We start from the raw sequence: 27,144 nt of genomic DNA on the forward strand, positions 1-27,144 counted from the left end.
TGGGTGCATGTGCCCTGTAGCAAAAACCTCTAAAAAAAAAAAAAAAAAAAAAGAAAAGAAAAGAAAAGAAAAAAAAAAGGAAAAAAAGACATAAGAATGAGATGGTATATAGCAAGAATAATTATAAATAGCCAGGTCATGAGTGCTTACTGTATTTTGGCATTGTTTTAAACATTCACATATATTAACTAAGGTTTTATTATTTTCCTCCTCCTCAACTAGAAAACTGAAGCACAGAAAGATAAAGTCACATGGCTAGCAGAATTTAGGATTTTAACCCATGTAACTGGTTCCTGAGCTCTTGCTCTACTTCTTAAAGATAAAACCCCAGAGAACCTAAACTTCTAAGGCAATGTGAAGACAATAAAGAAATAATTATTGACAAGGAAAAAGTAGGAGAGAGTTGTGTCTTGGAAACCAAGTAGGACAGTGTTTGAAAGAGGACAGGTAATACTGCAGCGAGATCAACTACACTGAAGGCTGAGGAACGAGGCTGCTGGATTTGGGGACTAAAAGGTCATTATTATCTTAAAAACATCCATTTTTGGCTCAGCCTTGTGGTGTAGTAGGTAGCAAACTACACTGCAGTGCCGGAAACCATATGGCAAGTGCCATTTTGGATCCCTAGGTGGTTTCAAAAATACACTAGGCGCAGGTGTCCGGGGTACTAACCAGGTTGGGGGGACTAGAGGAGATCGTGGGGTGGCTGCTTCTTTCTCTCTTGGTCTCTCTCTGTTCCTTCCTCCATCCCGCCTGCTCTCCCTCCCCTGCACACACGTTCTATCATGAGTTTCTTTAAAAAGGTGTTCATTCTAGAAAGTGCTGGGGAATAGAGTTGGATTACATTTTATTCAGCAGAGAATGTGAGATAAGAAAATGAGTGTATAATTTTCAGACTTTCCCTTTGAAGTTTGTTGATAAGGAGAAGGGATTTAGATAAGAAAAAAAGTAATTGACATTTATAAGGATTAGCAAATCAGAAAAAGTCAAGATTGTTTCCTTTGCTTTTTGTGAAGACTTTCCTCTTAACACTTTAAGGTGATCTTTAACTTTTTCTTCCCCTGTGTATTATGGAATTCACAGGCGCTGTTATTCTAGTCATCTGGTTTCTGACCGATATATCATGCCACAACATTTTATCCAGCCGGGACACCTCTGTTGTGTAAAGATTTCTGAGGATAAGTGGTGGTATCGGGTCATTATCCATCGAATTCTTGGAAAAGAGGAAGTAGAAGTGTTCTACCCAGACTTTGGCAACGTTGGAACTGTTCAGAAGTCTTCTCTGAGGTTCCTTAAGTGAGTTGACTCTAAGAAGAATGGTGGACAGATTAGGTTTTGAATCACGATGCTGAAGCTCTGTGGGACTGTAATACCACTTGCTCATGCTCACATTCTCTCATCCTCCCTTTGCCATCCCTTTCACCTTAGTGCAGATTTGACAACTGGCCATTTAGTTTCACAGATGAATTGTCATTTCTTGTGTCTTCTTTCACATGGCTGTGAATCCTCATGGACCATATGACTAAATTTCAATCTCTTATTAAGAAAATGATTATTTGGGACCTACAATGCAGTGGTTAAAGCACTGCACATAGGGACCATGGTTCAAGTCCAGACCCCAGAGGCTTGAAGAATACACTGGGCACCTGTACGTGTATGCCCCAAATCCTTTTGGGGTAGAGAAATGAAGACAAAAGGATTGTGGCTTGACCACATCCCATTGTGGAGAGCTTTTCTCTCTCTCTGTGAGTGCACACCTTTTGACAATTAAATAATTAATAAAATAAGATGATTCTTAGGATCATGCCAGGAGGTGCATTTAGATAGTAGGAAGATTGAACTATTACTACTTATATTTTAATCACGTTCTCTTAGAGTTTGTTTTATTTTATAATTTTATTCCCTAGATTGCTTTAAAGTACAGGACATTCATTTTAAATTTCATGAATAAAATACCCTGAAATTATATGAATAACTAAAATTAATGAATGGATTAGAGATTCCATAAAAATGCAGTTTTAAAAATATGACTAAATATTCATATGTTTGATTGTTGCAGATGCTGCTACACCAAGCTTCCAGCTCAGGCTATCCCTTGTTCTCTGGCTTGGGTGAGACCCATAAAGGTATGTTGGCTTGTTTCTCATTTAACAGCAGACAGCCCTCACTGTGTGGCAAGAATGGTTCTAAGTTCTCAGGAAAGAAAAATAGTGGAACCAGCCCTCAAAGAAATCACTGCCTAGTGTGTGAAAGAGAGACGTGTCGACAACAGTTGTTGTACTGTGTTATACTTGCTGTGGTAGAGACTTTCGCAAAGGGGAGAATGCTCATTTCTGTCCAAGGTAACCTAGAATGGCCACATAAGGGTGGCATTTGAGTGGAACTTCAAGAAGATTAGAAATATAATTGGACAAAAAAAGAAAGGCAAGGGGAGTAACATAAAACATCTCAAATTTGAGAAATGTGGCTGCAGCGTAAAGGGTGAGCTGGAATGGGTGCATGGCTCATGATCTGAAATACAGGCAACAGCCACGCTCCGAAGTCTAAATGTTGATGTCATTCAGGTGCTGGGAACCAACTGAAGGGTGTGGATAGGGAGCTGCCACAATCAGATCTTTGTTTTTAAGAGAATCCTCTAGTAACATTGTGGGAGATGATCAAGGTGAGTTGGAGAAGGCAGCACTTCATCTACATAGGTACAGTTGTTTATGTAGTTATAATTATCTTTTTTTGAAAATTTTTTTAGAATTATTTAACTTTATTTATTTATTTATTTATTTTAATTTGACCAGAGAGGGAGGTGGGGGGAGAGAGAGAGAAAGCAAGCTGCCAGGTCTGGGACTTGAACCACAGTCAGCCACATGGGAGTCCAGCCTTCTTAACCACCATGCCACCTGCTGGCCCCAATTATCTTATGTACCTAACTTTATATTTTTCCCTTAGAACTCTTACTGAGTTCTCATTGATTACACTGTATTTGCCTGTTTAACTTAAATAACTTACCACTTTGGGGACCAGCAGGTGTCATGGTGGTTAAGGGTGCTGGACTCCCACATGGCCAACCATGGTTCATGTCCCAGACCTGGTGTCTTGCTTTCTTTCTCACTTTCCCTCTCACTCTCTCTTTCTCTCACTCTGCCTTTCTCTGGTCAAATTAAAAATCAGTCAATCAATCAATCAATAAAGTTAAATAAAGTAATTCTTTTAAAAAATAAATTATCACTTTTTTATAAACAGATTGTTACTTTAAAAATATTTTTATCTGAAAAGTTCAGTAAAGAGAACAGAAGAAGAAAAACCTCTACCTGTAATTCTACCACTCAAACAGATCCAATGCACGTTTCTTCTGATTTATTTGATTGGGTGTTGGGAGTGAGAGTTTTTGGTAGGATTTTCAGGGTTACGTAAAATGGTAATCATACTATGTTATTTCCACTTATTTTGCAGTGTGCTTTTTCATCTAGCATTATAGCATAAATAGGGTTAGTGAATTCATAGTAATGTATTAGAGTTATGTGCATCATTGCCTATTTAATCATTCCTTTATTTTTTAAAGAATTATTTATTCAATTTATTTTTATTTTTTAATTTGACCAGAGAGAGAGAAGAAAGGGAAAGTGAGAAAGCAAGCCACCAGGCCTGGGACTCAAACTGGGTTCGGCCATGTGGGAGTACAGCACCCCAAATACCATACCACCTGCTGGCCCTAATCATTCCTTTATAGTTGTATATTTAGTTTGCTTCTAATTTTTTACTCTCATAAATGTGTATAAATTATAGTTTTTCTGTAAGTCTGTATTCAGGATTTTCTAGGATGCATTTTAGCTCTGACTTGATTGCTTTTTACTGCTTGGGCTATCAAGGAGCTCAGGACTAAATTTGTGACCTACTTGTAACCAGTATTCCTTTTTTCACACGCTCGCCAGACGGCTGTCTTTTCTGTTCTTTCTGTTTTGCTCTTCCTTGCCTTCTTCCATTCTTCTTGTCTGGCCTGAGGGCTTTTGCCCATTCTAATCACTGGACTAACTTCTTCGGAGTAACCTCAAGGATGTCCTTCCTAGCACATCAAACCCCAAATGTTACTTCTTCAGAAAGGACTTCCTTGGCCAGCCAATTTAAAATGTACCCTTGCACTTCAGTCATTGACAGTCACCTTGTTTTATCTTGATAACACTTACCACTGTCTCTTATTACCTTGTTTGTTTACACACAGCATTGTAAATCCATAAGGCCAGGTGTTGACATGTCTTGCTCACCCCTGAATCTCCAGTGCTAAAATCAATGCTTGGTGCATGGTAAATACTCAGGGTTTTTTTTTTGTATGTTTGTCTTAAATTGTACGTATTTGTGGGCTACAGTGAGATGTTTCCATACATATATGCATTGTGTAAGAATTAAATTAGGGCCCTGCAGGTAGCGTGTTTTAGATGCCACTGCTCAGCAAGCTGAAGCCACATGAAAGGCCCAGGCTTAACCTAAAAAGCTGGGTGCAGGGATTTGCCTGAAGTCCTACTCCTTAGGAGACGGAGGAATGTGACACAGTGAGACATTGTCTAAAACAATACACACATTCATGCACCTGCACACACACATACACACACACACAGGAGAAAATGATCAAATCAGAATATTTAACATATCTGTCACCATATATTTTTGTTAAAATATCCATGCTACTCAAAGCAATCTACAGATTTCAGTGTAATCCATGTCAAAATTACATTGACATTTTTCTTAGAAATAGCTAAAACAATACTAAAGTTTGTATTGAACCACAAAAGATCCTAAGTGGCCAAAACAATGTTCAACCAAGAGAACAAAGCTGGAAGCTTGTTTGAAGTTACTACCTGACTTCAAATTATACTACAAATCAGAACAGTAATGACCCCAAAATAAACATGAAGACCAATGGAATAGAATAGAGAACCCTGAAATTAATCCTTAAAAATATAGCCAATTGATTTCTGGCAAAGGTACCATGAACACACAATGGAGAAAGGACAGTCTCTTCAATAAATTTTGCTGGGAAAACTAGATACACACATACAGAAAAATAAAGCTAGAATCCTAGCTCTCACCATTTAAAAAATTAATTTTTAACTAAATCTATCTCACTTTGACTTTTTTTTTTTCAAAAATATTGATGCATTTGGTTAATTGTGTAGTAGCACCAGAGTTGCATCGGTGGGACTAATGCAGCCATGGAAAAAAATCAAAAGCAGACAAAAAAAAAAATCTGCCCTGGGAAGTCATACTGCAGTGGGTGAGATTGGGATTTTTTCAGCTTCTTTCCTGAGGTCTTTCCTCAATGTATCTTTGCTAGCTTGAAGAATTAGTGAACATTGTTTGGGACTGGCAGAACAGCTAAAGGGTGGGGAGTTGGGGGTGAGGATATTAAAAAGGAAGGAACCACAGAATGAGTTTTCCAGAATCAGTGTACACAATTTACCTAAGTCTTTGGATGACTACTAACCTTTGCAAATTTTAGGGAGAATGTACTGATTCTAGGTAATGAAGAATCAGTAGCTGACATCTGAAGGAACTAAGCAGAGATTTCAGCCAGTACAGACTGCAGGGGAGACAGAGTTTAGAGTTTGCATCCAGACAGTTTAACTGACAGTTAAAAAAAGCAAACAAAAAACCACTCTTTAGAAGAGTATAATAGATCCTGGAATGTCTACATTATATTGATAATGCTTGCTATTCCTTTAAAAATCACTAGATGTGTAAAGAAACAGGAAAATGTGACATTTACTCAAGAAAAAGACCTTGAAATGGTCCAGGTGTTGCAGTTAGCAGACACAGACATAAAGTTTTATGAATATGTTCAATGACTTAAAAATCTACTCATAACTAATGAACATAGTAAGGGATTTCAGCAGAAATAAACTATTAAAAATAAATATAGTGGCCAGTGGGTGGTGTGATGGTTAAGGTGCTGGACACTCCCACATAGCTGAGCACAGTTCAAGTATTGGACCTGGTGACTTGCTTTCTCACTTTCCCTCTCTCCATGTCTCTCTCTGGTCAAATTTAGAATTAGTGAACATTGTTTGGGACTGGCAGAACAGCTAAAGGGTGGGGAGTTGGGGGTGAGGATATTAAAAAGGAAGGAACCACAGAATGAGTTTTCCAGAATCAGTGTACACAATTTACCTAAGTCTTTGGATGACTACTAACCTTTGCAAATTTTAGGGAGAATGTACTGATTCTAGGTAATGAAGAATCAGTAGCTGACATCTGAAGGAACTAAGCAGAGATTTCAGCCAGTACAGACTGCAGGGGAGACAGAGTTTAGAGTTTGCATCCAGACAGTTTAACTGACAGTTAAAAAAAGCAAACAAAAAACCACTCTTTAGAAGAGTATAATAGATCCTGGAATGTCTACATTATATTGATAATGCTTGCTATTCCTTTAAAAATCACTAGATGTGTAAAGAAACAGGAAAATGTGACATTTACTCAAGAAAAAGACCTTGAAATGGTCCAGGTGTTGCAGTTAGCAGACACAGACATAAAGTTTTATGAATATGTTCAATGACTTAAAAATCTACTCATAACTAATGAACATAGTAAGGGATTTCAGCAGAAATAAACTATTAAAAATAAATATAGTGGCCAGTGGGTGGTGTGATGGTTAAGGTGCTGGACACTCCCACATAGCTGAGCACAGTTCAAGTATTGGACCTGGTGACTTGCTTTCTCACTTTCCCTCTCTCCATGTCTCTCTCTGGTCAAATTTAAATGAATGAATAAATAAATAAAGTTAAATAGTTCTTTAAAATAAATAAAATGTGAATTCTAGAGTTACAAAGTAAAATAAATGAAAAATTTCTTGATAAGCTTAACAGCAGATCTGGAAACAACAGAAGAGTATTTGAACTTGAAGACATAGCGAAAGAAATGATCCAGTATGAAGAGCATAAAAATTTTAAAAAGAAAGGGCTGGCAGGTGGCGTGGTGGTAAGGGCAATGGACTTCCACATGACTGACTGCAGTTTGAGTCCCAGACCTGGCAGCTTGCTTTCTTACTTTCCCCATCTCTTTTTCTCACTCTGTCCCTCTCTGGTCAAATTTGAAAAATAAATAAATAAATAAAGTTTAAAAAAATTTAAAAGAAAATGGATCTCAGGATCTGCAATTGGCGTAATGATTACATTGCTGGATTCCTACATAGTTGACTGTGGTTCGAGTCTCAGACTCGGTGACTTCAAACTCATGCCAGACACATGTGTGAGTGTGCCCAAAATCCCAAGAGGAGAGTGAAAAGGGACTGCGGCGTGGCCATCCCTCCCGGGGGTGATTTCTCACTTTCTGTCTCTCTCCCTGTCTCTGTTAGTCTCTCTGGCGAGTGCACGTTCTCTATAGCAAAAGTATTAAAAAAAAAAAGAGAGAAAGAAAGAAAATGGATTTTTATCCATTTGAACTCAGTATCAATCACCATGGCACCATGACATACATGTAAGCAGCCTCAGAAAAAGAGGAGAGAGAAAGAAAATGGCATAGAAGAAATGAAGACCAGAAGTCTCCAAAATTTGTTGAAAGAGTTTAGCATTCAGGTCCAAGATCAGCAGATACCTAATAGAATAAACGCAAAGAAAACTATAAGTAGGCATATCCTAATCAAACTCCTGGGATACGAAGAGAAAAGAGAACATCTTTAAAGAAGCCAAAGGGGGAAAATACAGAATAGTAGTACAGCTAAAGATGAACTGCCCATTAAAAGGAACAACATCGAGATCTAGAATTCTATATTTAGTGAAAACAACCATCAAAATGAAGGAGAAATAAAGATACTTTAAAGGTAAATTAAAAACTGGGATTAGATGTTACCAGTAATCTTGAACTAAAAGAAATATTAAAAGATGTCCTTTGAAGGGCAGCAGGTGGTATGGTTGGATCCCACACCGCTGACTTGGAGGTTTGAGTCCCAGACCCAGTTGCTTAAAAATCTGCTGGGTGCATGTGCACGTGTGCCGCAAATCCCCAGAGATTAATGGAGGAGAAGGGATTGTGGTGTGGCCATTCCTCCGGGGGTGCGATTTCTCACTTTTCCGCCCCTTTGTCTCTCTCAAGTGAGTGTGTGTGTTCCATGTCAAAAGTCTGAAAAAAGAAAAAAAATTTTTTCCAGTTCTGAAAGGAAATTAAACCAGATGGAAAGGAATGAAGATAATGGAAAATGTTTTTATTTTTACTTCTCAGTATTTCTTTAAAAATCATAGAATTTTTTATTTTTACTTTTCTTATCAGTATTTCTTTAAAAATCATAGAATTTGGGACCAACAGTTAGTGTAATGTCTATGTCGCTGGACTCCCATGTAGTCGACCGCGGTTCACGTCACAGACCCGGTGGCTTAAAACTCACCCCGGGCACATGTGCATGCATGCCCTAGATCCCGAGAGGAGAATGGAAGAGAAGGGATTGCGGCGTGGCCATCCCCCCTGAGGGGTGATTTCTCACTTTCTGTCTCTCTGTCTCTCTCTGTCTCTCTCTGTCTGGTGAGTGCACGCGCCCTATAGCAAAAAAAACCTCTCCAAAAAAAAAATTATAGAATTTTTAAAAGAATACCATGAATGTATTTGGAGTTTATAACATATATTGATACATATTTTTCCCAAAAGTCTCAGTGTAATTTTATACTACAGACTTAAAAAATATATTCTGAAAATTTAATTTTTAAATTTATGTGTATATGCTTGTATGATACAATTGTTTTGGATTTTGACTGATAAATTTATTTTTCCAGATTCTTTGCCATAGTGCACATGTGCTCACTAGAGAGACAGAGAGAGAGGGAAAGTCAGAAATCACCCCTTGGGGGAACAACCATGCCACAATCCCTTCTCCTCTCTTGGGATTTTTGGCATGCATGGACGTGTGTCTGGGATGTTTTTCAGGCTACCAGATCTGGGTTTCAAACTGTGAAGTCAGCCATATGGGATCCAGCACCTTAACCATCATGCTACCTACTGGCTCTTGACTGGTATTTTTAATTTTTTTTTTTGAGACAGATTTTTGCTATAGGGTGCATGCACATCCCAGAGAGACAGAAAGCAAGAAATGGCCATGCTGCAATCTCTTTTCCTCCATTCTCCTATTGAGGATTAAGCTGCTTGGTCCAGGTCTCGAACCATGATCAATTACGTGGGAGTCCAGTGATATAACCATTATACCATCTTCTGGTCACATTTTTTTTAAGAGAGATTTTTGCCATAAGGTATATGCACTTGCCAGAGGCAGAGAGACAGAAAGCAAGAAATCACCCCCCCCCCCCCGGCAAAAAACCCCCCCCCCCCCCTCCGGAGGTATTGCCATACCACAATCCCTTCTTTCTCCTCTCAGAATCTTGGGCACCATACACACACGTGCCCTGCATGAGTTTTAAGCTGCTAAGTCTGGGACTCAAACCATGGTCAACTACATGAGAGTCCAGCAACATAACCATTACATCATCTGCTGGTCCTGACTGATAAATTTTTAATCTTAACGTTTTGTTTCAGTTAATTTTGACATTCCATTCAAAGGTACTAAAACAAAAAATTGTAGGTTCGTAGTGGAATTTTTGTTTTCATTCTTGAGACTATTTTTTTAAAGAATTCTTTATTTAATTTTATTTATTCATTTATTCTACCTTGACCAGAGAAAGACAGAGACAGAGAGAAAGAGAGAGAGAGAGAAAGTGAGAAAGCAAGCCACCAGGTCCGGGACGTGAACTGTGCTCAGCCATGTGGGAGTGTCTAGCTCTTCAACCACCACACTACCTACTGGTCTCCTCTTGAGACTATTTGATGATATATTTTTCAAAGGATGTTTCATTTATTTTTTTTTCTTTCTTTTTAAGAGAGGGACTTTTGCTATAGGACACATGTACTTGCCGAAGACACAGAGCTAGAGAGAAAGTGAGAAATCATCCCCAAGGGAGAGATGGCCATGTCAGTCTCTTCTCTATTCACCTCTTAGGATTTGGCACATGCAGACACACGCGCCCAGCATGAATTTCATGCTACCAGGGCTTCCAGCCATATTTGGCCATGTGGTAGTCCAGTGCCTTAACCACTGCGCCACCCATTGGCCTCAAGGAATGTTTTATTTATTTAAGTTTCAATATTATTGGCATAAATTGCTCATAATAGTCTCTTGTCTATTTATTGTAATATCAGTAGTTATATGTCCTTTTACATCTCAAATATTACTTGTTTCTCTCTTTTTTCCCATTATTTATAAAGATAAAATATTTGGTCCCTGAGAGACTGCAGTGAGCCTGGGCAGGAGAACAGAGCTGGAGCCTCCCTCCCTGTATTGGGGCTGGCCATTTCCGCCTCCTCTTTCTCTTTCACCCCAGAGTTGAGATATTCTTAGCCCATGAAGAAGTTCTGGTTGCACATCTCCATGACTGTAAATCACTGTGTGATAACTATCCATGTGTGACATGTGGGAATACTTACCAGTGTCCTCAGTCTGAGAAACTGTGGTGAGCGTGGCTCTGTTCCCCATGAGAGACCTAGAGAAATGATCAGGGTCCCCATAGAGGTGGCTGTTTTTGTTGTAGATAATTGTCTTGGGGGCCTGATATGGTGTCTGCTGGTACTAGCTGGGGCAGTGACTAGAAAAGACAGACCCAGAGCCAAGGCCACAGGTGAATGTGACCATCACTCCTAGGGATACTGACAATGACGGTTCGGGTAGTTTTAGCTTTTTTGATCCTCTTTATTGTAATCATGTTTTCCATTTTGTTTATCTCCTTTTTTTTAATGTTACTTTTTAAATTTAAATTTATTTATTTACATTCATTCACTATACATCATTACAGCATACAAAATGAGATTTCCCATCCAGAGTACACTGTATATTGGCTCAGTCAAGCACATCAACATACGTGTTATCAACAAATAATTTTCTATTTCTTATTTCCTGTATATTTTACTTTTTAATAATTTCTTTAGCCCTACCCTCTCTGGGCTTACTTTGTATTCTTCCTCTAACCTCTTGATTAATTTTTAGTCTTTCTTTAGGTGGATCTCATAAGTTTTACTGTGTAGCAGTTTTATTGTTTAGTTAAAAATTTGTCCTAATTTATGTTTTGCTTTCTTGTTTGACTCATGGATTATTTAAAAGTTTCTCAGTTTACAACATTATTTTTCTAACATATCCTTCCATTATTGATTTCTAGTTTCAATGCACTGTGCTTAGAGATCAGCCTGTGAATACTGCCAGGCCTCTGAAATATGAGGTGGCTTCTTGGTGGTTCAGTACACAGCCACTTTTTGTTAAATAGCTGTGTGCTCTTGAAAAGTGTACATTCTGCAATTATGTGCAGTATTCTATATCCATAAGGTCCAGTTCATTATGAGAAATTTTTATTCTTTCTGAGTTTTTTTAAGAATTATTTTATTTAGCTGTATTTATTTTAATTTGACCAGGGAGGGACAGAGCTAGAAAGAGAGAGGGGAAGTAAGAAAGCAAGCCGCCAGGTCCAGGACTGGAACCATGGCGAGCCATGTGGTGGTTAAGTGCCCTTAACCACCATGCCACCTGCTGGCCCCTTCCTTTCTGAGCTTTCTGTGCTGCCATCTATAATTATTGAAAGAAATATGGTTTTAACTGTGATGGTTATTTTGTCTGTTTCTCCCTATAATTCAGTTTTTGATTTGTAGTACATTGAGGTCCATATACAATATCTAAATTGTTATATCTTTGCTAGCAACTGAAGATTTTATCATTATAAAGTTAACTTTAAAAAAATTTTTTTTAATTTTTACTAATGCTTTTTGTTTTAAACTTTTTTCTTTCTTTTTTTTTTTTAAAGGTTTTTGCTATAGGGTGCATGCACTCACCAGAAAGAGAGACAGAAAGTGAAAAATCCCACCCCAGGGTGATGGCCACTCCACGATCCCTTCTCCTCCATTCTCCTCTTGGGATCCTGGGCACGCATGCACACGCGGCTGGTGTGCAGTCAACCACATGGGAGTCCAGCGACATAGCCATCACACCAACTGCTGGTCCCAAATTTTTTTCTTCTGATATTAGTGTTGATCTCTCACTTTCCATTTAATATTTTCCTGGTATATTTTTAAACTATTGTTCTTTGAATCCCTCTATATCTTTATGTTTTAGGTTTGTCTTTTCCTATGTATGTTTGTATTTTTTTTTTAAATCCGGGCTAATACCTTTTATCTTTCAGCTGAAGCATTTCGTCCAACTATAATTATTGTAATAATTGATATATTTGGGTTTAAATCTCATTCTTTATATTACATATACTATACGGTCCATATATTTATTCTTTTTTTTTCACCTTGCTTGCCTTATTTTGAAGAGATTTTTAGAATTTTTTCACTAAGCAGTACACTGAATTATTTTAATAATTTCTCCAGGAATTGCAATATATATATAACAATGCAAGGGCATGAGAATACTGTAATTTTATTAACCTCCTCTTCTGAACTATTTTTGTTGAATAATTATGTTTTTCTATTTAATCCTTCAAGAAATGGACCCCATAAAATAATAATAATGTCCATTTAGATTTAAGTATGTATTTTTCATCTTTTCATTCATTTTCATCTGTTAAACCCTTTGCCTGGAAACATTTCCTTTCTCTTTTAACTTCATCCTTTAGGATTTTATTTAATGAGGGTCAGCTGACGTCAAACTCACTGTGTTTATCTAAAGGTATCGTTATCTTACATGTATATTGAGAAATATATGAACTAGGGTTAGAATTCCAGGTTGACATTTGATAGTTCCAGCATGTTGAAAATATTGCTGCTGTCTTCTGGTTTCTCTTATGTTTCTGGGAAGTGAGCTGTCAGTCTAACAGGGTTCTTTTGAAGGCAATGTCATTTTTTTTGTCTGCAGCTGTTTTTCAGATGTTTATACAGATTGCTTGTGTTTTGCACTTTTAGTATTCTACTCTGTGGTTTGTTGGACTTCTTTTATCTGTTCCTTTTGTTAATTTTCATTAAAACTTGCAAATTCCCAACCATGATCTCTTCACTGATTGCTTATTCCCCAAATTTATATTTTCATTCTGTTTCTGCCTTTTTTTTTTTTTTTAAACTGGGACCATAATTAAAAGTGTATCAGTCTGGGACCAACAGATGGCATAATGATTATGCCACTGGACTCCCACATAGTTGACCGCGGTTCAAGTCCCAGACCTGGTGGCTTAAAACTCATGTCAGGTGCATGTACATCCATGCCCAAAATCCCAAGAGGAGACTGGTGGAGAAGGGTTACTGCATGGCCATCCTCCCTTGAGGGTGATTTCTCACTTCTGTCTGTCTGTCTCTCTGGTGAGTGTGTGTGCCCTATACCAATAACCTCTCTTAAACTGATGTACTTTTATTTTCTTCCATGCTTTTTAACCTTTTTTTTTTCCTGTTTTATATCTGTCTGTCTTTTCCTGCTATATTCTAGATAAGTTTTTCCAAATTATGTTCTATTTTAGATTTGGTCTTAATAACTCTATCTAATCTGCTATTGAGTTACTATAATTCACATTTAAATCTGTCATCTGAATCTAGTATTTTGATTCTGTTTCAGGAACACTGGACATCCAGAGCCATTTTGCAGTTCCAGAAGTTGTGTGGCTTGAAGCCATTAGTAGGGGTAGTGGATGAATACATAGATGGGATCCTTAACATTTTTCTGTGTGATACATCCTCAAATGAAGATGTCTATTTCCATCATGTCTTGAGAACAGAGGGTCATGCTATTGTATGCCGAGAAAATGTCCCTTCTAAGGTAGGGCAGTCTGGATGTATTTTGTAACTTTTTAAAAAAAAGTTTGTTTATTTTGTTAGAAAACAGGAGAACCCCAGCAGCTGGATTGAGGCTATAGTCCACCCCAAGCTTTAGCCAGCCTTGGATCATGGGGAAGTGAGTACCCATTGTATCAAGGAGGCCTCCAGATGTGAATCCAGAACCTTCCCGTGTGGGTCAGCTTCACTGAGTGTTGTGTTTTACTTCTGGGTCACTGTCCAGCACCTATCACATATTTTGTTTAATCTCAACACTTTGAGGTTTAAGTCAATTTAGTACAGAAGGTTATGTGATTTATTCCTTCATCTTAGAGACATCCATGAGATTTTTAGTTTCTTAAAGCAAAGCACTTTTAATTTCCAGATGACTGCTAAAAAACATTTGGCTAATTATCCTTTAGGATATGAATGCTTTTTTAAAAAGTTATTTACTTATATTCTTTTATTTATTATTATTATTATTATTATTTAAATTTGCCATAGGGCAGGGGAGAGAGAGGGAGAGAGAGAAAGAGAAAGTGAGAAAGCAAGCAAGCTGCCAGGTTCAGGATTCAAAAATCCAGCACCTTAACTACCATGCCACCTGCTGGCCTATTATGTGAATACTTTTAAGTAATCAGTTGGATATTCTCTGTTACCCCAAAATATTTAGTTATATGAGATTGTCCTAGAAAACAACATTTTTATTTTATAGTTATTGATAATGATATTTACATTACTGTTAATATTGATAATGTTAAATTTTGTATCTAGATGAGACTGTCAATATGGAGAAACTTTAGCTGTTAAATTTTAAAAGATAGTATACTTTCCACAGCCACTCCAGTACTGCCCACACCCACACAAAGGAAAATGACACAGAGGGGAAAAAAATGGCAGTATTACCTGGTTATGTTTTAAATATCTTGTTTTTAAAAAATGAAAAGGTACCTGTTGATGGTAATATATGGTAATGTCTTGGACTAGACTAATATGAAATATATTTATGCTGGGAAAAATCATTATGTACACTGTAAGGATGTACAGTAATTTCATGTAAAAAATTTAATTTAAAAAGAAAAAAAGAGCAATCAGTAAAGGACAAAGGGAAACCATGAATATATGATAGCACATAATCAAAAGAAAAACTCATTTTGAAATGGAAAAAAAGATAATATACTTCTGCAACACTTGAAAATTATGAAACTTTTTTTTTCATCTTTTTCTCTCTTGATCATGTTAATAAACTCTTCCTGTTTTGTTTTTGTTTTTAATCCAAGGGTTTCAGAGAACTCAACCCTTTAGCTTTATACACTAAATCCAGTGAAGGGCCAGAGGACATTGTCTTAACAGAGCTGAATTATCCTTCCCAGCAACACTATTTTAATGAAGACCGAAAAATAAGTCCACCATCAAAAGAGAGTGAATTACTTACCCCGGTAAGAGGTTTTGGCAAATAATATTATAATTATTTTTATTACCATAATAATCCTCATTTTAGATGAAGAAACAGGTTTTTCCAAATTTAGGAAAGTTTGTAAATTTTTTTTAAAGAATTATTTATATAATTTTATTTGTTACTGTTATTTTAAATCTTGCCATAAGGCATGTACACTCACCACAGAGACAAAGACAGAGAGAGAGAAGGAAAATAAGAAAGCAAGCCATTAAGTCCAAGACTTGAATCACATGGTTGGCCATGTGGGAGTCCAGCACCTGAACCAACATGCCACCTGTTGTTTTTTTTTTTTGCAATAGGGCGCGTGTGTTCGCCAGACAGACAGAGAGAGACAGAGAGATAGAAAGCGAGAAATCACCCCCCAGTGGGGATGGCCACACTTTAATCCCTTCTTCTCCATTTTCCTTTTGGGATTTTGGGCATGCATGCACACATGCCCAGCACGAGTTTGAAGTCTCCAGGTCCGGGACTCGAGCCTCAATTAGACATGTGGGAGTCCGGTGACATAACTATTATGCTATCTGCTGGTCCCCATATCTTCATTACAGATGAAAAGAAAGTGAAACACATGGTAGGAACTCAGTGTTTCTCTCATGTGCTACACTTACAGACACATATACCTACCTCTGTTTGCCTATTCCCTTGCCAATTCCTACTCATCTTTTAAATATTCTAACAGTTTGTGTTACCTCCTTCATTGCATCGTTTTAGACATCCTCCTCCCTAATATTTTGGTCATATTTCTGCGATGGCTCTACCTAGAACAATGCATGATGCTTATCTGATTGTATGTCTCTTTCCACTCTATTTTTGAGCTCCTTTACAGCTTTAACCTCTTGCATTCATTTTTTTATCTACAGAGCTATTCTGTAGATGTTCAATAATATGTGCCCAATAAATGTTTGTTGATCTGAATTAATTCAGCAGAATGGTAAGAGACCTAGGGTCATATATAATGTTAGAAAATAATGTAGTGTTTGCATCATAATGAAAAATTCCTCCCAGTTTATAGGTATGTAGATTTTGGAAATAGCACTAATATAGAAAATAAAACAATTTCTCTTTCATAACTACTAGCAAGATATTAATGATGAAAAATCTTTAAGTCACCTTAAATCTGAATCTAAGGAGCCATTAAAGGATTCTGAATTCAGTTCTTTGAAATCCTACATGCAGAATTATGAAGAAGATACAAAGTGGCCCATCCCAGAGCTGAAAGATCCGAAGGAAGAAAATGAGGTAGGAAAAGGAAAGATAGTTTTTTAAAAACGTAATTAATATAATTAACTCATAAGTGAAAGCACTGAAATAAAATAGCTCTGTAAGCCCCACTTTCAGCGTCATTACAGTGTCTCACAGGTGAATTACAGATTCTGTCTTCAGCAGTTATAAGACTGAAGTTGTAGCAACATTAGCCTGAAAAACATTTTCAGGCCTTTATGTGTTAATTACTATCCCATGTTTTGGGAGCTCTTTAAGAATTATACAGTGATTATAACTAGTATTGAGAAACAGTATGAGGAAAAACCCATCAGGAAATATGCTTATACCTGTTTTGGAGGACATATTTTTTATTTTAATCAAATGATTATATATACCTAGGCTGGAGTCCCCCATAACTCTTTCTACATTTCCTATTTCCCAGAACAATAATTTTCATCTCTTTTAGCTGCTGCTTCTGGAACTTACCTCTATTAATTTAAATAACAAGCCTATGGCCTTATTTACTATTATTTTTCCATTTTAAGTTATCTGGGGACTTCCTATTATGAAAGTTGAGGTTTGTTTTTCAACCCTTAATATCCACCACACACAAACATAACCTTTCTGTTTCATCCCTTACTAATTATTAGGTTGATGGGAAAGTCATGACGTGTTTTTCTAGGCAAAAAATGTGTCACGACTTTTATGACCACCCAGTAACGTAGTATGTCAAACTTTCCTGTAGATCACCATTTGGTATTTATGTCATTATAGCTATGTAGTGGCAATACCTGGCTAGGCCAAATAGAATGCCATGACATCCTTTCTTGTATAACTTTTATTTCTTTTATGTTCATACTTAATTCTTTTTAAATTAACATACAATAAAACTAACTTTCCTTTTGTGTGTGTGTTTGTTTGTTTGTTTGTTTGTTTGTTTTGGAGAGGTTTTTGCTATAGGGCACATGCGCTTGCCAGACAGACAGAGAGAGACAGAGAGACAGAAAGCGAGAAATTACCCCCTGGGGGGGACGGCCACGCTGTAGTCCCTTCTCCTCCATTCTCCTCTCGGGATCTTGGGCACGCAGCACATGCTCCCAGCAGGAGTTTAAGCCACTGGATCTGGGACTCGAACCGCAGCCATTACGCTAACTGCTGGTCCCTTGTGTGTTTGTTTTAATACTTGTATAGATTTCTGTGACCAATACCCTAGTCAGGGTACAGAACAGCTCTATTACCTAATATACCCTCTTGTGCTACCCCCTTTGTAATCACAATCTTCTGACATTCCTCACCCCATTTTCCATTATTCTAATTTTACCTTTTTCAGGACTATCATATAAGTGGAATGATATAGTAACCTCATGAGACTGACTTCTTTCACTAAGCACAGTACCTTTGAGATGTATTCAAGTTTTTGCATTTATCAATAGTTTGTTCCTTTTTATTGCTGAGTAGAATTTTATTGTACAGATACACCACAGTTTGTATATCCATTTATCTATCATTGAAGAACATTGGAATTATTTCCAGTTTGGGGAAATTATGAATAGAGTTGTCATAAATATTTATTTAAAAGTTGTTGTAGCAGTATAAGCTTCATTTATCTAGGGTAAATTTCTAGGAGCAGGACTGTTGGGTCATGTAATAAGTGTATGTCAAACTGCTTTCCCACTAGCTGTGTGCGCATTCCAGTTCCATATCCTTGTCAGCATTTGTCATTGTCAGTAATTTTTATTTTAGCCATTCTAGTAGGTATGTAGTAGTATCACAGCATAATTTTTTAAGAATTATTTACTTTTATTAATTATTATTAATACTTTTCAATTTTCTACGTGGCTCCTGTGTTCACCAGAGAGAGAGAGAGAGAGAACGAAAGCAAGAAAACAAGCTGCCAGGTCCAGGACTCGAACCATGATCAGCCATCATCCTAACCAACACACCACCTCCTGGACCTCCACAGCATGATTTTAATTTGTATCTCACTAATGATTAATGATGTCAGACATCTTTTCATTTGCTTACTTGCCATCCATATATGCTTCTTAGTGAAATGTCTATTCAAGATTTTTGCCCATTTATTTTTAGTTATTGTCCTACCATTGAGTTTTTGTTTGTTCTAGGTTTTTGCCTTAGGGAATGTGCACTCTCTAGCTAGAGAGACAGAGAAATAGAGAGGGGGGTAATGAGAAGGCATCCTCAGGGGGAAGGGAGAAACGCTGCAGTCCATTCTCCATTCTCCTCTTGGAATTTTGGGCATGAACACGCACACACACACACACCTGGCATGATTTTGTCTGCTGGCTCTGGCAATCGAACTGAGGTCAGCCATGTGGGAGTCCAGTGCCTTAACCACCATGCCACCTGCTGGCCCCTTTACTGTTGATTTTTGAGAGTTCTTTATATTTGCTAGATACTAGTCCTTGGAAAAATGTGGTTTTCAAATACATTCTCCCAGATATACTCTTATAGTTTGTCTTTTTCTTATTTTAATAGTGTCTTTCATAGAGTAAAAGTTTCTGATTTTCAGAAACTCCAATATATCAACTTTAAAAAAAATATGTAGTTTTTCCAGTTTCAAGAGTTATTGAGTTAATTTTAGCATAAGGTGTAAGGTCTAAATCTAAGCCTGGGCTTATTTTGTTGCATTGGGATTTCCAGTTTTTACCATTGTTGAAAAGTCTATCTCCATTGAATTGCCTTTTGAAGCCTTAACAAAAATCAGTTGTATGTATTTCTAAGAGACTTTTTGTAGGGACTATTAAGCTCCATTGATCTGTGGTTCTGTTCTTTCATTAATACCATACTATCTTGATTATTGTAGTTTTGAAGGATTATTCCTTCTACTTTATTCTTTTTTTGAGAGAGAGATTTTTGCTATAGGGCACATGTGCTCACCAGAGAGAGAGAGGCAGAAAGCAAGAAATCAGCCCCCCAGAGGAGATGGCCACGCTGCAACCCCTTATCCTCCATTCTCTTCTAGAGATTTTAGGCATTCATACACACATGCCCAGTGTGAGTTTCAGGCTGTCGGATCCAAGACTCAAACTACAGTTGGCCATGTAGGAGTCCAGTGCATTAACTACTGCTCCGCCTGCTGGCCCTAACAATTTGAATTTAATTAGTATATTAGGCTATGTTCATTTAATGAGATTATTGATATATTTTTATTTTAGGTCTAGCATTTTATTTTTTCTGTTTGTTTTCCCTGATTTTCATTGATCTGCTTCCCCCTTCCTGATTTCTTTTAGGTGATTTCTTTTAGGTTATTTGAATATGTTTTGGTATTCCATTTTAATTTATTTATTTTGTTTTTATTATATTTATTTGTACAATTTTTCTTAGCGGCAGCTCTAGTAATTATAATATGCATCCTTGGCTTTTTACAATGCAGTTAATCAAGATTTTGCTTCTTTGAGTGGAATGTTAATATCCTACCACTGCGTAAGTCTTCAACCCTTTTCTGCTTTCTTTCTGCTATACTTGTCTTATGTAATGCATCTATTAATACACACTTTGAAAATGTATATTATATCTTTTTTTGTCCACCTTCAAACATATTCTTAAAAAGTCGAGAGAATAATATATATCCATTTCATTTCTGTTGCTCTTCCTTTTCCTTGTATTACAAGTTTTCTTCTGGTATCATCTCCTTTGTGTCCAAAGAACTTTGTTTAGTAATTCTTTCAGAACAAGTCTGCTGACGATGGGTTTTCTCATTTTTCTTTATTGAGAACTTATTTATTTCTTCATTCTTGAAAGATATTTTTTGCTGGATATAGAAATCTGGGTTGCCAGGTTTTTTTTCGTTCAACACTCTAAAAATTTCTTTTCACTTCCTTCTGGCCTTCATGGTTTCTCTTTCTCTATAAGTAACATATTACTTTTCTGTGGCTACATTCAAGATAGTTTCTCTGTCTTTAGTTTTTAGCAGGTTTATTATAATCTATGTAGGCATGAATTTCTTTGACTTTATCTTGTTTGGGATTTGCTAACATTTTTTAATCTGTAGGTTTATATTTTTCACCAAATTTGGGGAATTTTAAGCCATATTTCTTCTAGTTATTTGTGCTACATTTTTTCCCCTTCTTTTTCTGGAACTTTATTAATGACAGAAATGTTAAATCTTGGTATTGTACCATTACTCCCTGAAGCTCTGTCTTTTATTTCTTGTTTTTGTTTTCCCAGTCTTTTTTCCTGTTGTTCATACTGGATAAATTCTATGGTTCTGCTTTCAATTCTTTCTTTTCATTTTTGTCCTGCTATTAATAAGTCTGGGGATCTCAATATTCATATAAACCTTCATTTAATTCTTCACTTTTCTCATGCTTGGTCCAGCCTTAGTTTTACCTTTCAGAACACACCTCTGTCCCTTCAGAACTTCCAGTCTTTAGCAGGTGAATGAGGTGCAGTTGCTGAATCCTTGGAGGAGAGAGTATCTGGAGATATGCTTCTCACACAGACTTTCTAACTCTTGTTTCATTCCCATTTTACCCCATCACCTCCAAACACTTTTGAGTACCAATTCCTGAGCTTTTAAGGTATCTCTGGTATAAATTTGGATCACTTCTTAGTTTTTTCCACTGAAAAGACAGGACAGGACAGGACAGGACTTCACTTTCTTGGGAGTTCCTCTTCAGTAGTCACTCGTTTGCTATCCTGTATTCAGAATGTAGATGGTGTTTTCTCCTCTTTTTTCTTTGATCATAAAGTTTATACTTTAAATCTCTTTATTTTTATTTTGGTGGTATTTCAGGAGGGAGAGTAATACAATGTGTATTAAAATTGTCATCCTCACCTGGAGTAAGGGAAAAATTGTAAACCTAAATTTTAAAATGTGGTTATATAGGAACTGTAAATTACAATTTTCCATTGTTTTCTGATACATTCTAGGATGAGATTCCCACTGGAATGCCATGCCTGGAGTCAGTGACCATAGGTGATGATATTTGGGATGAGAACTGGTTACCTCTCCAGGCACAAATAAGAAAAGGAGGTGATCCTGCCTCCCATCCATTTACCTCAAGCCTTGGTGAAAAGAAACAGTATCTGTCATGTAAAGAAATGCCACAGAAGGTTAGATCCTTGGAAAAACAGAAAACAAATGAGTACTTGAAAAAAGGAAATTTAAATTTAATTGTCCAGGTCTCAAGAAATCCATACATCCTGGTATTCAAAAGGATTTATCAGGCCATAATTCAAGAGAATACTTTTTATTTTCTTTTCAAAAAATGGTTTTGATAGGTAAGGGGACATAGGATGTAGCAAGGAGAATAAACTAGGGACTTATTGTGCATACTTGTCCTTTCAGTCATCATTTTTATTTATCATTGGTCCCAATCAAGGCCTTAGAATCTGTGAGAAAAGAAACTTTTCTCTATTTTTGTTTCATTAGCTTTGTGATATAACCTCTTATGTATTATTTTCTACAAACTTTTTTGGAAAAGTTTCTCTCTTCCATGATCAAGAGAGAGATAGAAAAAGAGAGATAAAGCACCCCCCAATAGTTCCCAACACTGCAGTCCACCCTTAGTCTTCAGCCAGCCCCTGATCATTGGCACACTTATTTTGGTATGTTAAGGGAAGTCCCATGTGGGATTGCCTTGATTTCATGTTTTACCACTGCATCACCAACATCAGTATTTCTACACTCAGAAAATTTGCTAAGTATATATTTAAATTGTAATATATTTTCTACTGGTTATAAGAAGCAAAAATTATCTACTTTAAGATTAAGTTCCCTCTTAGTATTTGTGTCATTTAAATACCAGATGATCACAAGAAATCATCTAGTCAGAAAAATAATAGGAAAGAAAATATAGGCCCTCCTCATTTAATGACCCAGTTTTGTTCCTACAACTAGATCATCAAGTGAATTGATTGATAAGTGAGGAGCTAAAAGGCAGATATCTCGTGGTGTGTTGTGGTGCCATAGGGTATGTTTTTTAGTAGTTATGTTGCAATACTCTGGTAGAATAATATAATTCTGTCCATACAAAAAAACATACATTAGATAAATACCGGAAAGCAGTAAGACACACTGCAACTCAATAATACCAGTCTGGCATAATCCTTTATATTTATTCTGAATGCTACTATGAGTGCACAATAAAGTAAAAATTTACTATAGAAATATGTCATCTTAAGTGATAGCAAGCACTTTGTGTAGTGATACTAACCAACTATGGGAAAGAGACAAAGGCTGATAAAGGGGATTCCAGAAATTCCCACAGACAGAAAGGAAAATTCCCTGCACTGGAGAAGTGATTATAAATCCCAGCAGTCATTAATCCCAGCAGTCATTTATTTCTTGAGAGAGATTTTTGCTATAGGGCACGTGTGCTTGCGGTAGAGACAGAGAGAGACAGAAAGCAAGAAATCACCCCCAGGGGGGGAGGCCAAGCCACAATCCCTTCTCTTCCATTCTCCTCTCAGGATCTTGGGTATGCACACACACATACCCAGCGTGAGTTTTAAGACATCGCATCTTGGACTCAAACCACGGTTGACTATGTGAGAGTCCAGTGACGTAACTGTGATGCCATTTGCTGGTCCCAGAGTTGTATTTATTTTTATGAGATAAAATATGTTTCAGGACTAGCAGATGGCATCATGGTTATGTTACTGGACTCTCACATAGTTGCCAACAGTTTGAGTCCCAGACCTGGCAACTTAAAACACGCCAGGTGCATGTGTGTGCCCAAGATTTTGAAAGGAGAGTGGGGAAAAAGGGATTGCAGAGTGGCCATCACCCCTGGGAGGGGGGGTGATTTCTCACTTTCTGTGTCTCTGTCTCTTTCTGTCTCTCCAGTGAGCACATGTGCCCTATAGAACAAATCTCTCTTACAAAAAAAAAAAGTAAAAACTATTCTTGTGTTCAGAAGCATTCAAGATACTGGGTATACACCAGTAAAGCAAAAAGGAAAGACACCGATATGAAAAGTTAATAAACATCATTTCTGATTTAATATGTGTTGTTTCCATGCCTTCACCTTGCCCAAGTTGTTCTCATTTTTGGATGATGAGGCACTGCGTCTCAGTTTATTGTTGCAGGTTTTTTCCTTTACAGGATTGGTGTTTTTCTACATCTAAAGATACAGGGAATGATTCATGGCAACCTTCAGGCCTTGTGAATGGAATTCAAGAAGTTCAAAAACCAGAAGAACTGGGTGCCCAGGAAAAAAATAGTGATACAACCAGGATTGCTATGGTAAACATATAATAAACATTATTGTGGCAGATGTGCATGAGGAAGTGCTTTCATTTTTAAAAAGTAAAATTTTGCTTAGTGATCCCTCCCTTAGCAGTTGGTAGGATACATATATCTAAAATGTTTGTTGATTTTTAAACTAATTTCAGTTAGTCTAACATAGTTATTCATCTTTTCAGAAGAAAACCCTGAACCTAGAATTAAAAGATGTTAATAATAGAGAAAATGTTAGAGATAGAGAAAATGGGTATTTTCCTATAATTTAGTCATTAATTTAAAGCTCTACATCTGTCCTATAATGTACACCAGTATCATCTTTTATGTTACTTTGGTGGGAGGTAGTAACTGGCATAACATCCATTTGTTTTTGTGTTTCTCAAAAATATGAGCATCTTGAGAATAGCAGAACAATTTGTGTGAATCATGAAACATCACTACTAGGCCACTTTACTTTCGTGTTATTACATTGAAAAAAAAAGGACTCGACTCTACTGGACTTGTTGAAAAGCAGACTAGGAGAGGATGAATTTTCTGAGTGATGTGTCCTATAGAGTATGACAGCAATGATGAAGTCATTTTGTATTATATAGAGCAGTCTGCTACAGAAATATAGATTTAAAATTAATAGCTATATTGAAATCTAATCATATACCATTATTAATTCACTATTTAAAATGTACAATTCAGAGGCCAATCCTGTGGTCGAGTGATTAAGGGAAGTGGACCCCACAGGGCTGACCGCAGTTTGAGTCCTGGCCCCGACAGCTTTAAAGACCAGGTGCATCGTGTGTGTGTGTGTACACCCAGAGTTCTGAAAGGATGAAGAAATAGAGGGGAAGGATTGCAGCATGACCTTGCCCCACTGGACATGCTTTCTTTCTCTCCATCTTGCCCTCTGTCTCACTATCTCTCTCTGGCAAGTACATACACCCTCTGGCAAATAAACAAGTAAATAAGAAAAAGTACAACTTAGTGTTTTTTAGTATACACAGAACTTGTAGTATCCTAACTACAATTTATTTTAGAATATTTTCAACACCTCCTCTTCTAAAAAACCGTATACCCATTAGCAATCACATCTTTCCTGGTTCCTCAGCATTAGGTGACTGCTAATTGGTTTGTCTCCACAGATTTGTCTGTTCTTGACATTTTTTTATAAATGTCCTTCAATATGTGGTCTTTTGTGTTTGACTTCTTTCACCTAGCATGTTTTCAGTGTTCATTTATGTAGTATTTGTCAGTACTTCATTCCTTTTTATGGCTGAATGTAAGATGATGAATTGTATGATAGACCAAATACGTATTTCATGAGAGAGAAACAGAGAAACAAAGGCAAGCACTTTCAACAGTGTCTCACACCGTGATTCTTCCCCCGAGTCTTTTCTAGCCAAGTGCAAGATCGCAGGTGGGCATGTGCCTTGTGAGTATAAGTTTATCAGAGACCCAGACCTCCGTATTCTCTGTGGCTTCTGTTACAGCATTGCAGAGCATTGCAGAGCATTGTTCTACCTCTGTGCTACCATGGCTAGGCCCACGTTTTATTTATCCATTCATCAGTTGATGGGAATTTGGGCTGCTTTTAAATTTCGCCTTCATGAATATTGCTGCCCAGAACATTCAAGTACACGTTTTTGTGGGAACGTGTTCTAGTTTTACACAGGTCTATAACTAAGAGTGAAATAAAATTGAAAAACTGGGTGAAATGGCCATACACTTTTCTAACGTGGCTGGACCATTTTTTTTTTTTATTCCCATGAGCAATGTAAGAGGTTTCCAGTTTCTCTACATCTTTACGAACACCTGTCTTTTTTTTTATTATAGTTATACTTGTGGGTATGAAAGGTATCTCATTATAGTTTTTGACATGTGCATGCCTGAGAGCTAATGATGTTGAGCATTTCTTTTCCTTACTGGCCATTTGTTTATCTACTTTGGCAAAATGTCTGTCGAGATCCATTGCACATTTTTAAGTGGGTTATCTTTTTATTACATACTTGTAATAAACTATTATATGTTCCTTATCAGATGTATGACTTTCAAAATTTTCTGCTATCCTGTTAAATTGTCTTCTCATTTTCTTGTTAGTTTTATTTGTAGCACAAAAGCTTTTTATGAATCCAATTTAGTTTACTTTTGATTGCTTGGGCTTTTGGTTTCATATCTATAATCATTGCCTTGTTCTAGATTATAAAGATTTATACCTGTGTTTTCTTCTGTAAAGTTTTATAATTTTAGCTTCTACATTTAAATCTTTGATCATTTTTTAGGTAATTTTTATTATTGTGTGATGAAACAAGGGCCCAACTTCATTCTTTTCCATGTGGACATTCAATTGTCCCAATCATGTATGTTAAAAAAAATTATTCCTTATGCATGAATTATCTTAGAACCCTTATCTAAAATCAAATGACCGTAAGTATTTGGGTTTATATAAATAAACTCTCAATTCTGTTGTTTACATGCCTATTCATATATCAGTACCACATTGTCTTGATTACGATAGCTTTTTCATAAATCTTAAGGGCTGGGCTTAGCCTAGTGCGTAAGGGAGCTGGATCCCACATGTCTAACTGCCATTCAGATCCTGGCCCTGGCAGCTTATAAAACATGCTGGCCACATGTGCATTCTTGCCCCGAACCCCAACAGGATGGAGAAATGGAGGAGAAGGGATTTCAGCATAACTGTGTCTCTACCCTGGTGGTGGTGGTGGGGGGGGGGGAATGCTTTTTCCCTCTCCCTCTTTTTCTGTCTCTCACTGGTAAGTAAATGTGCCTTCTGCAGTTAAAACAGTAAGTCTTGAAATTGGGAGGTATGAGTTCTTAAACATTTTTCTCACATAATTTTGTTTATATTTTTAGAGAGTTTTTTTGCTATAGGGCACTTGTACACCGGGATAGACAGAAAGTGAGAAATCACCCCCTGGGGTGACTGGCCACACTGTAGTCCTTTCTCCTCCATTCTCATCTTGTGGTTTGGGGCATGTGAGTACAAGTTTACCAGAGAACCACACCCATACATGTACATGTATCTGGGATGAATTTTAAGCCACCGGGTCCAGGATTCACACCATGGTTGAACGCATGGGAATCCAGCAACATAACCATTATGCCATCTGCTGGTCCCCCACATATAATTTTATAATATTTCTTTATTTAAATTTATTTTCCATTGCCAGAGGTGGTGTGTATGTTTGCCAGAGGGAGAGAAAAAAAATGCCTCTCAATGGGACATGGTCAAGCTACCATTCTTTTCCACTTTTTCTCCTTCCCATCAGGATTTTGGGCATGCATGCACATGCGCCCAGCATGACTTTCAAGCCACTGAAGCTTGGATTCAAACTGCAGTTGGTCATGTGGAATCTGGCTTCCAATACACAGCATGTAACACAGCACTGTAGGACTGGCTTCGTAATCTTACTTTACATCCCATGAAGAGCATTAAGAGTATTAAGATGGCAAACAATGATTTACTGTGTCATAGTGAACTTCTTACGGTATATTTCTTCTTAAGAAAATTTATTTTTCTGTC

General features: G+C 37.0%; 1 protein-coding gene across 3 annotated transcripts in view; it reads left to right on the top strand.

The window, feature by feature from the left end:
• The window catches only part of TDRD5 (tudor domain containing 5), a 100,257-nt gene that overhangs the window by 59,306 nt on the left and 13,807 nt on the right, over positions 1-27,144 (top strand). For 2 of the 3 annotated variants that reach the window (XM_027768074.1, XM_027768078.1), the window contains exons 10-16: positions 1,084-1,296; positions 2,060-2,126; positions 13,547-13,747; positions 15,024-15,182; positions 16,379-16,441; positions 21,299-21,481; positions 23,475-23,615. In XM_027768074.1, coding sequence (XP_027623875.1) covers positions 1,084-1,296; positions 2,060-2,126; positions 13,547-13,747; positions 15,024-15,182; positions 16,379-16,441; positions 21,299-21,481; positions 23,475-23,615 — 1,027 coding nt within the window. The remainder of the gene's footprint in view (positions 1-1,083; positions 1,297-2,059; positions 2,127-13,546; positions 13,748-15,023; positions 15,183-16,378; positions 16,442-21,298; positions 21,482-23,474; positions 23,616-27,144) is intronic. The other variant, XM_027768079.1, reaches the window with a different exon arrangement.

The sequence above is a fragment of the Tupaia chinensis genome, unplaced genomic scaffold (assembly GCF_000334495.1).
Source record: "Tupaia chinensis unplaced genomic scaffold, TupChi_1.0 Scaffold000074_1, whole genome shotgun sequence".
Taxonomy (NCBI): domain Eukaryota; kingdom Metazoa; phylum Chordata; class Mammalia; order Scandentia; family Tupaiidae; genus Tupaia; species Tupaia belangeri.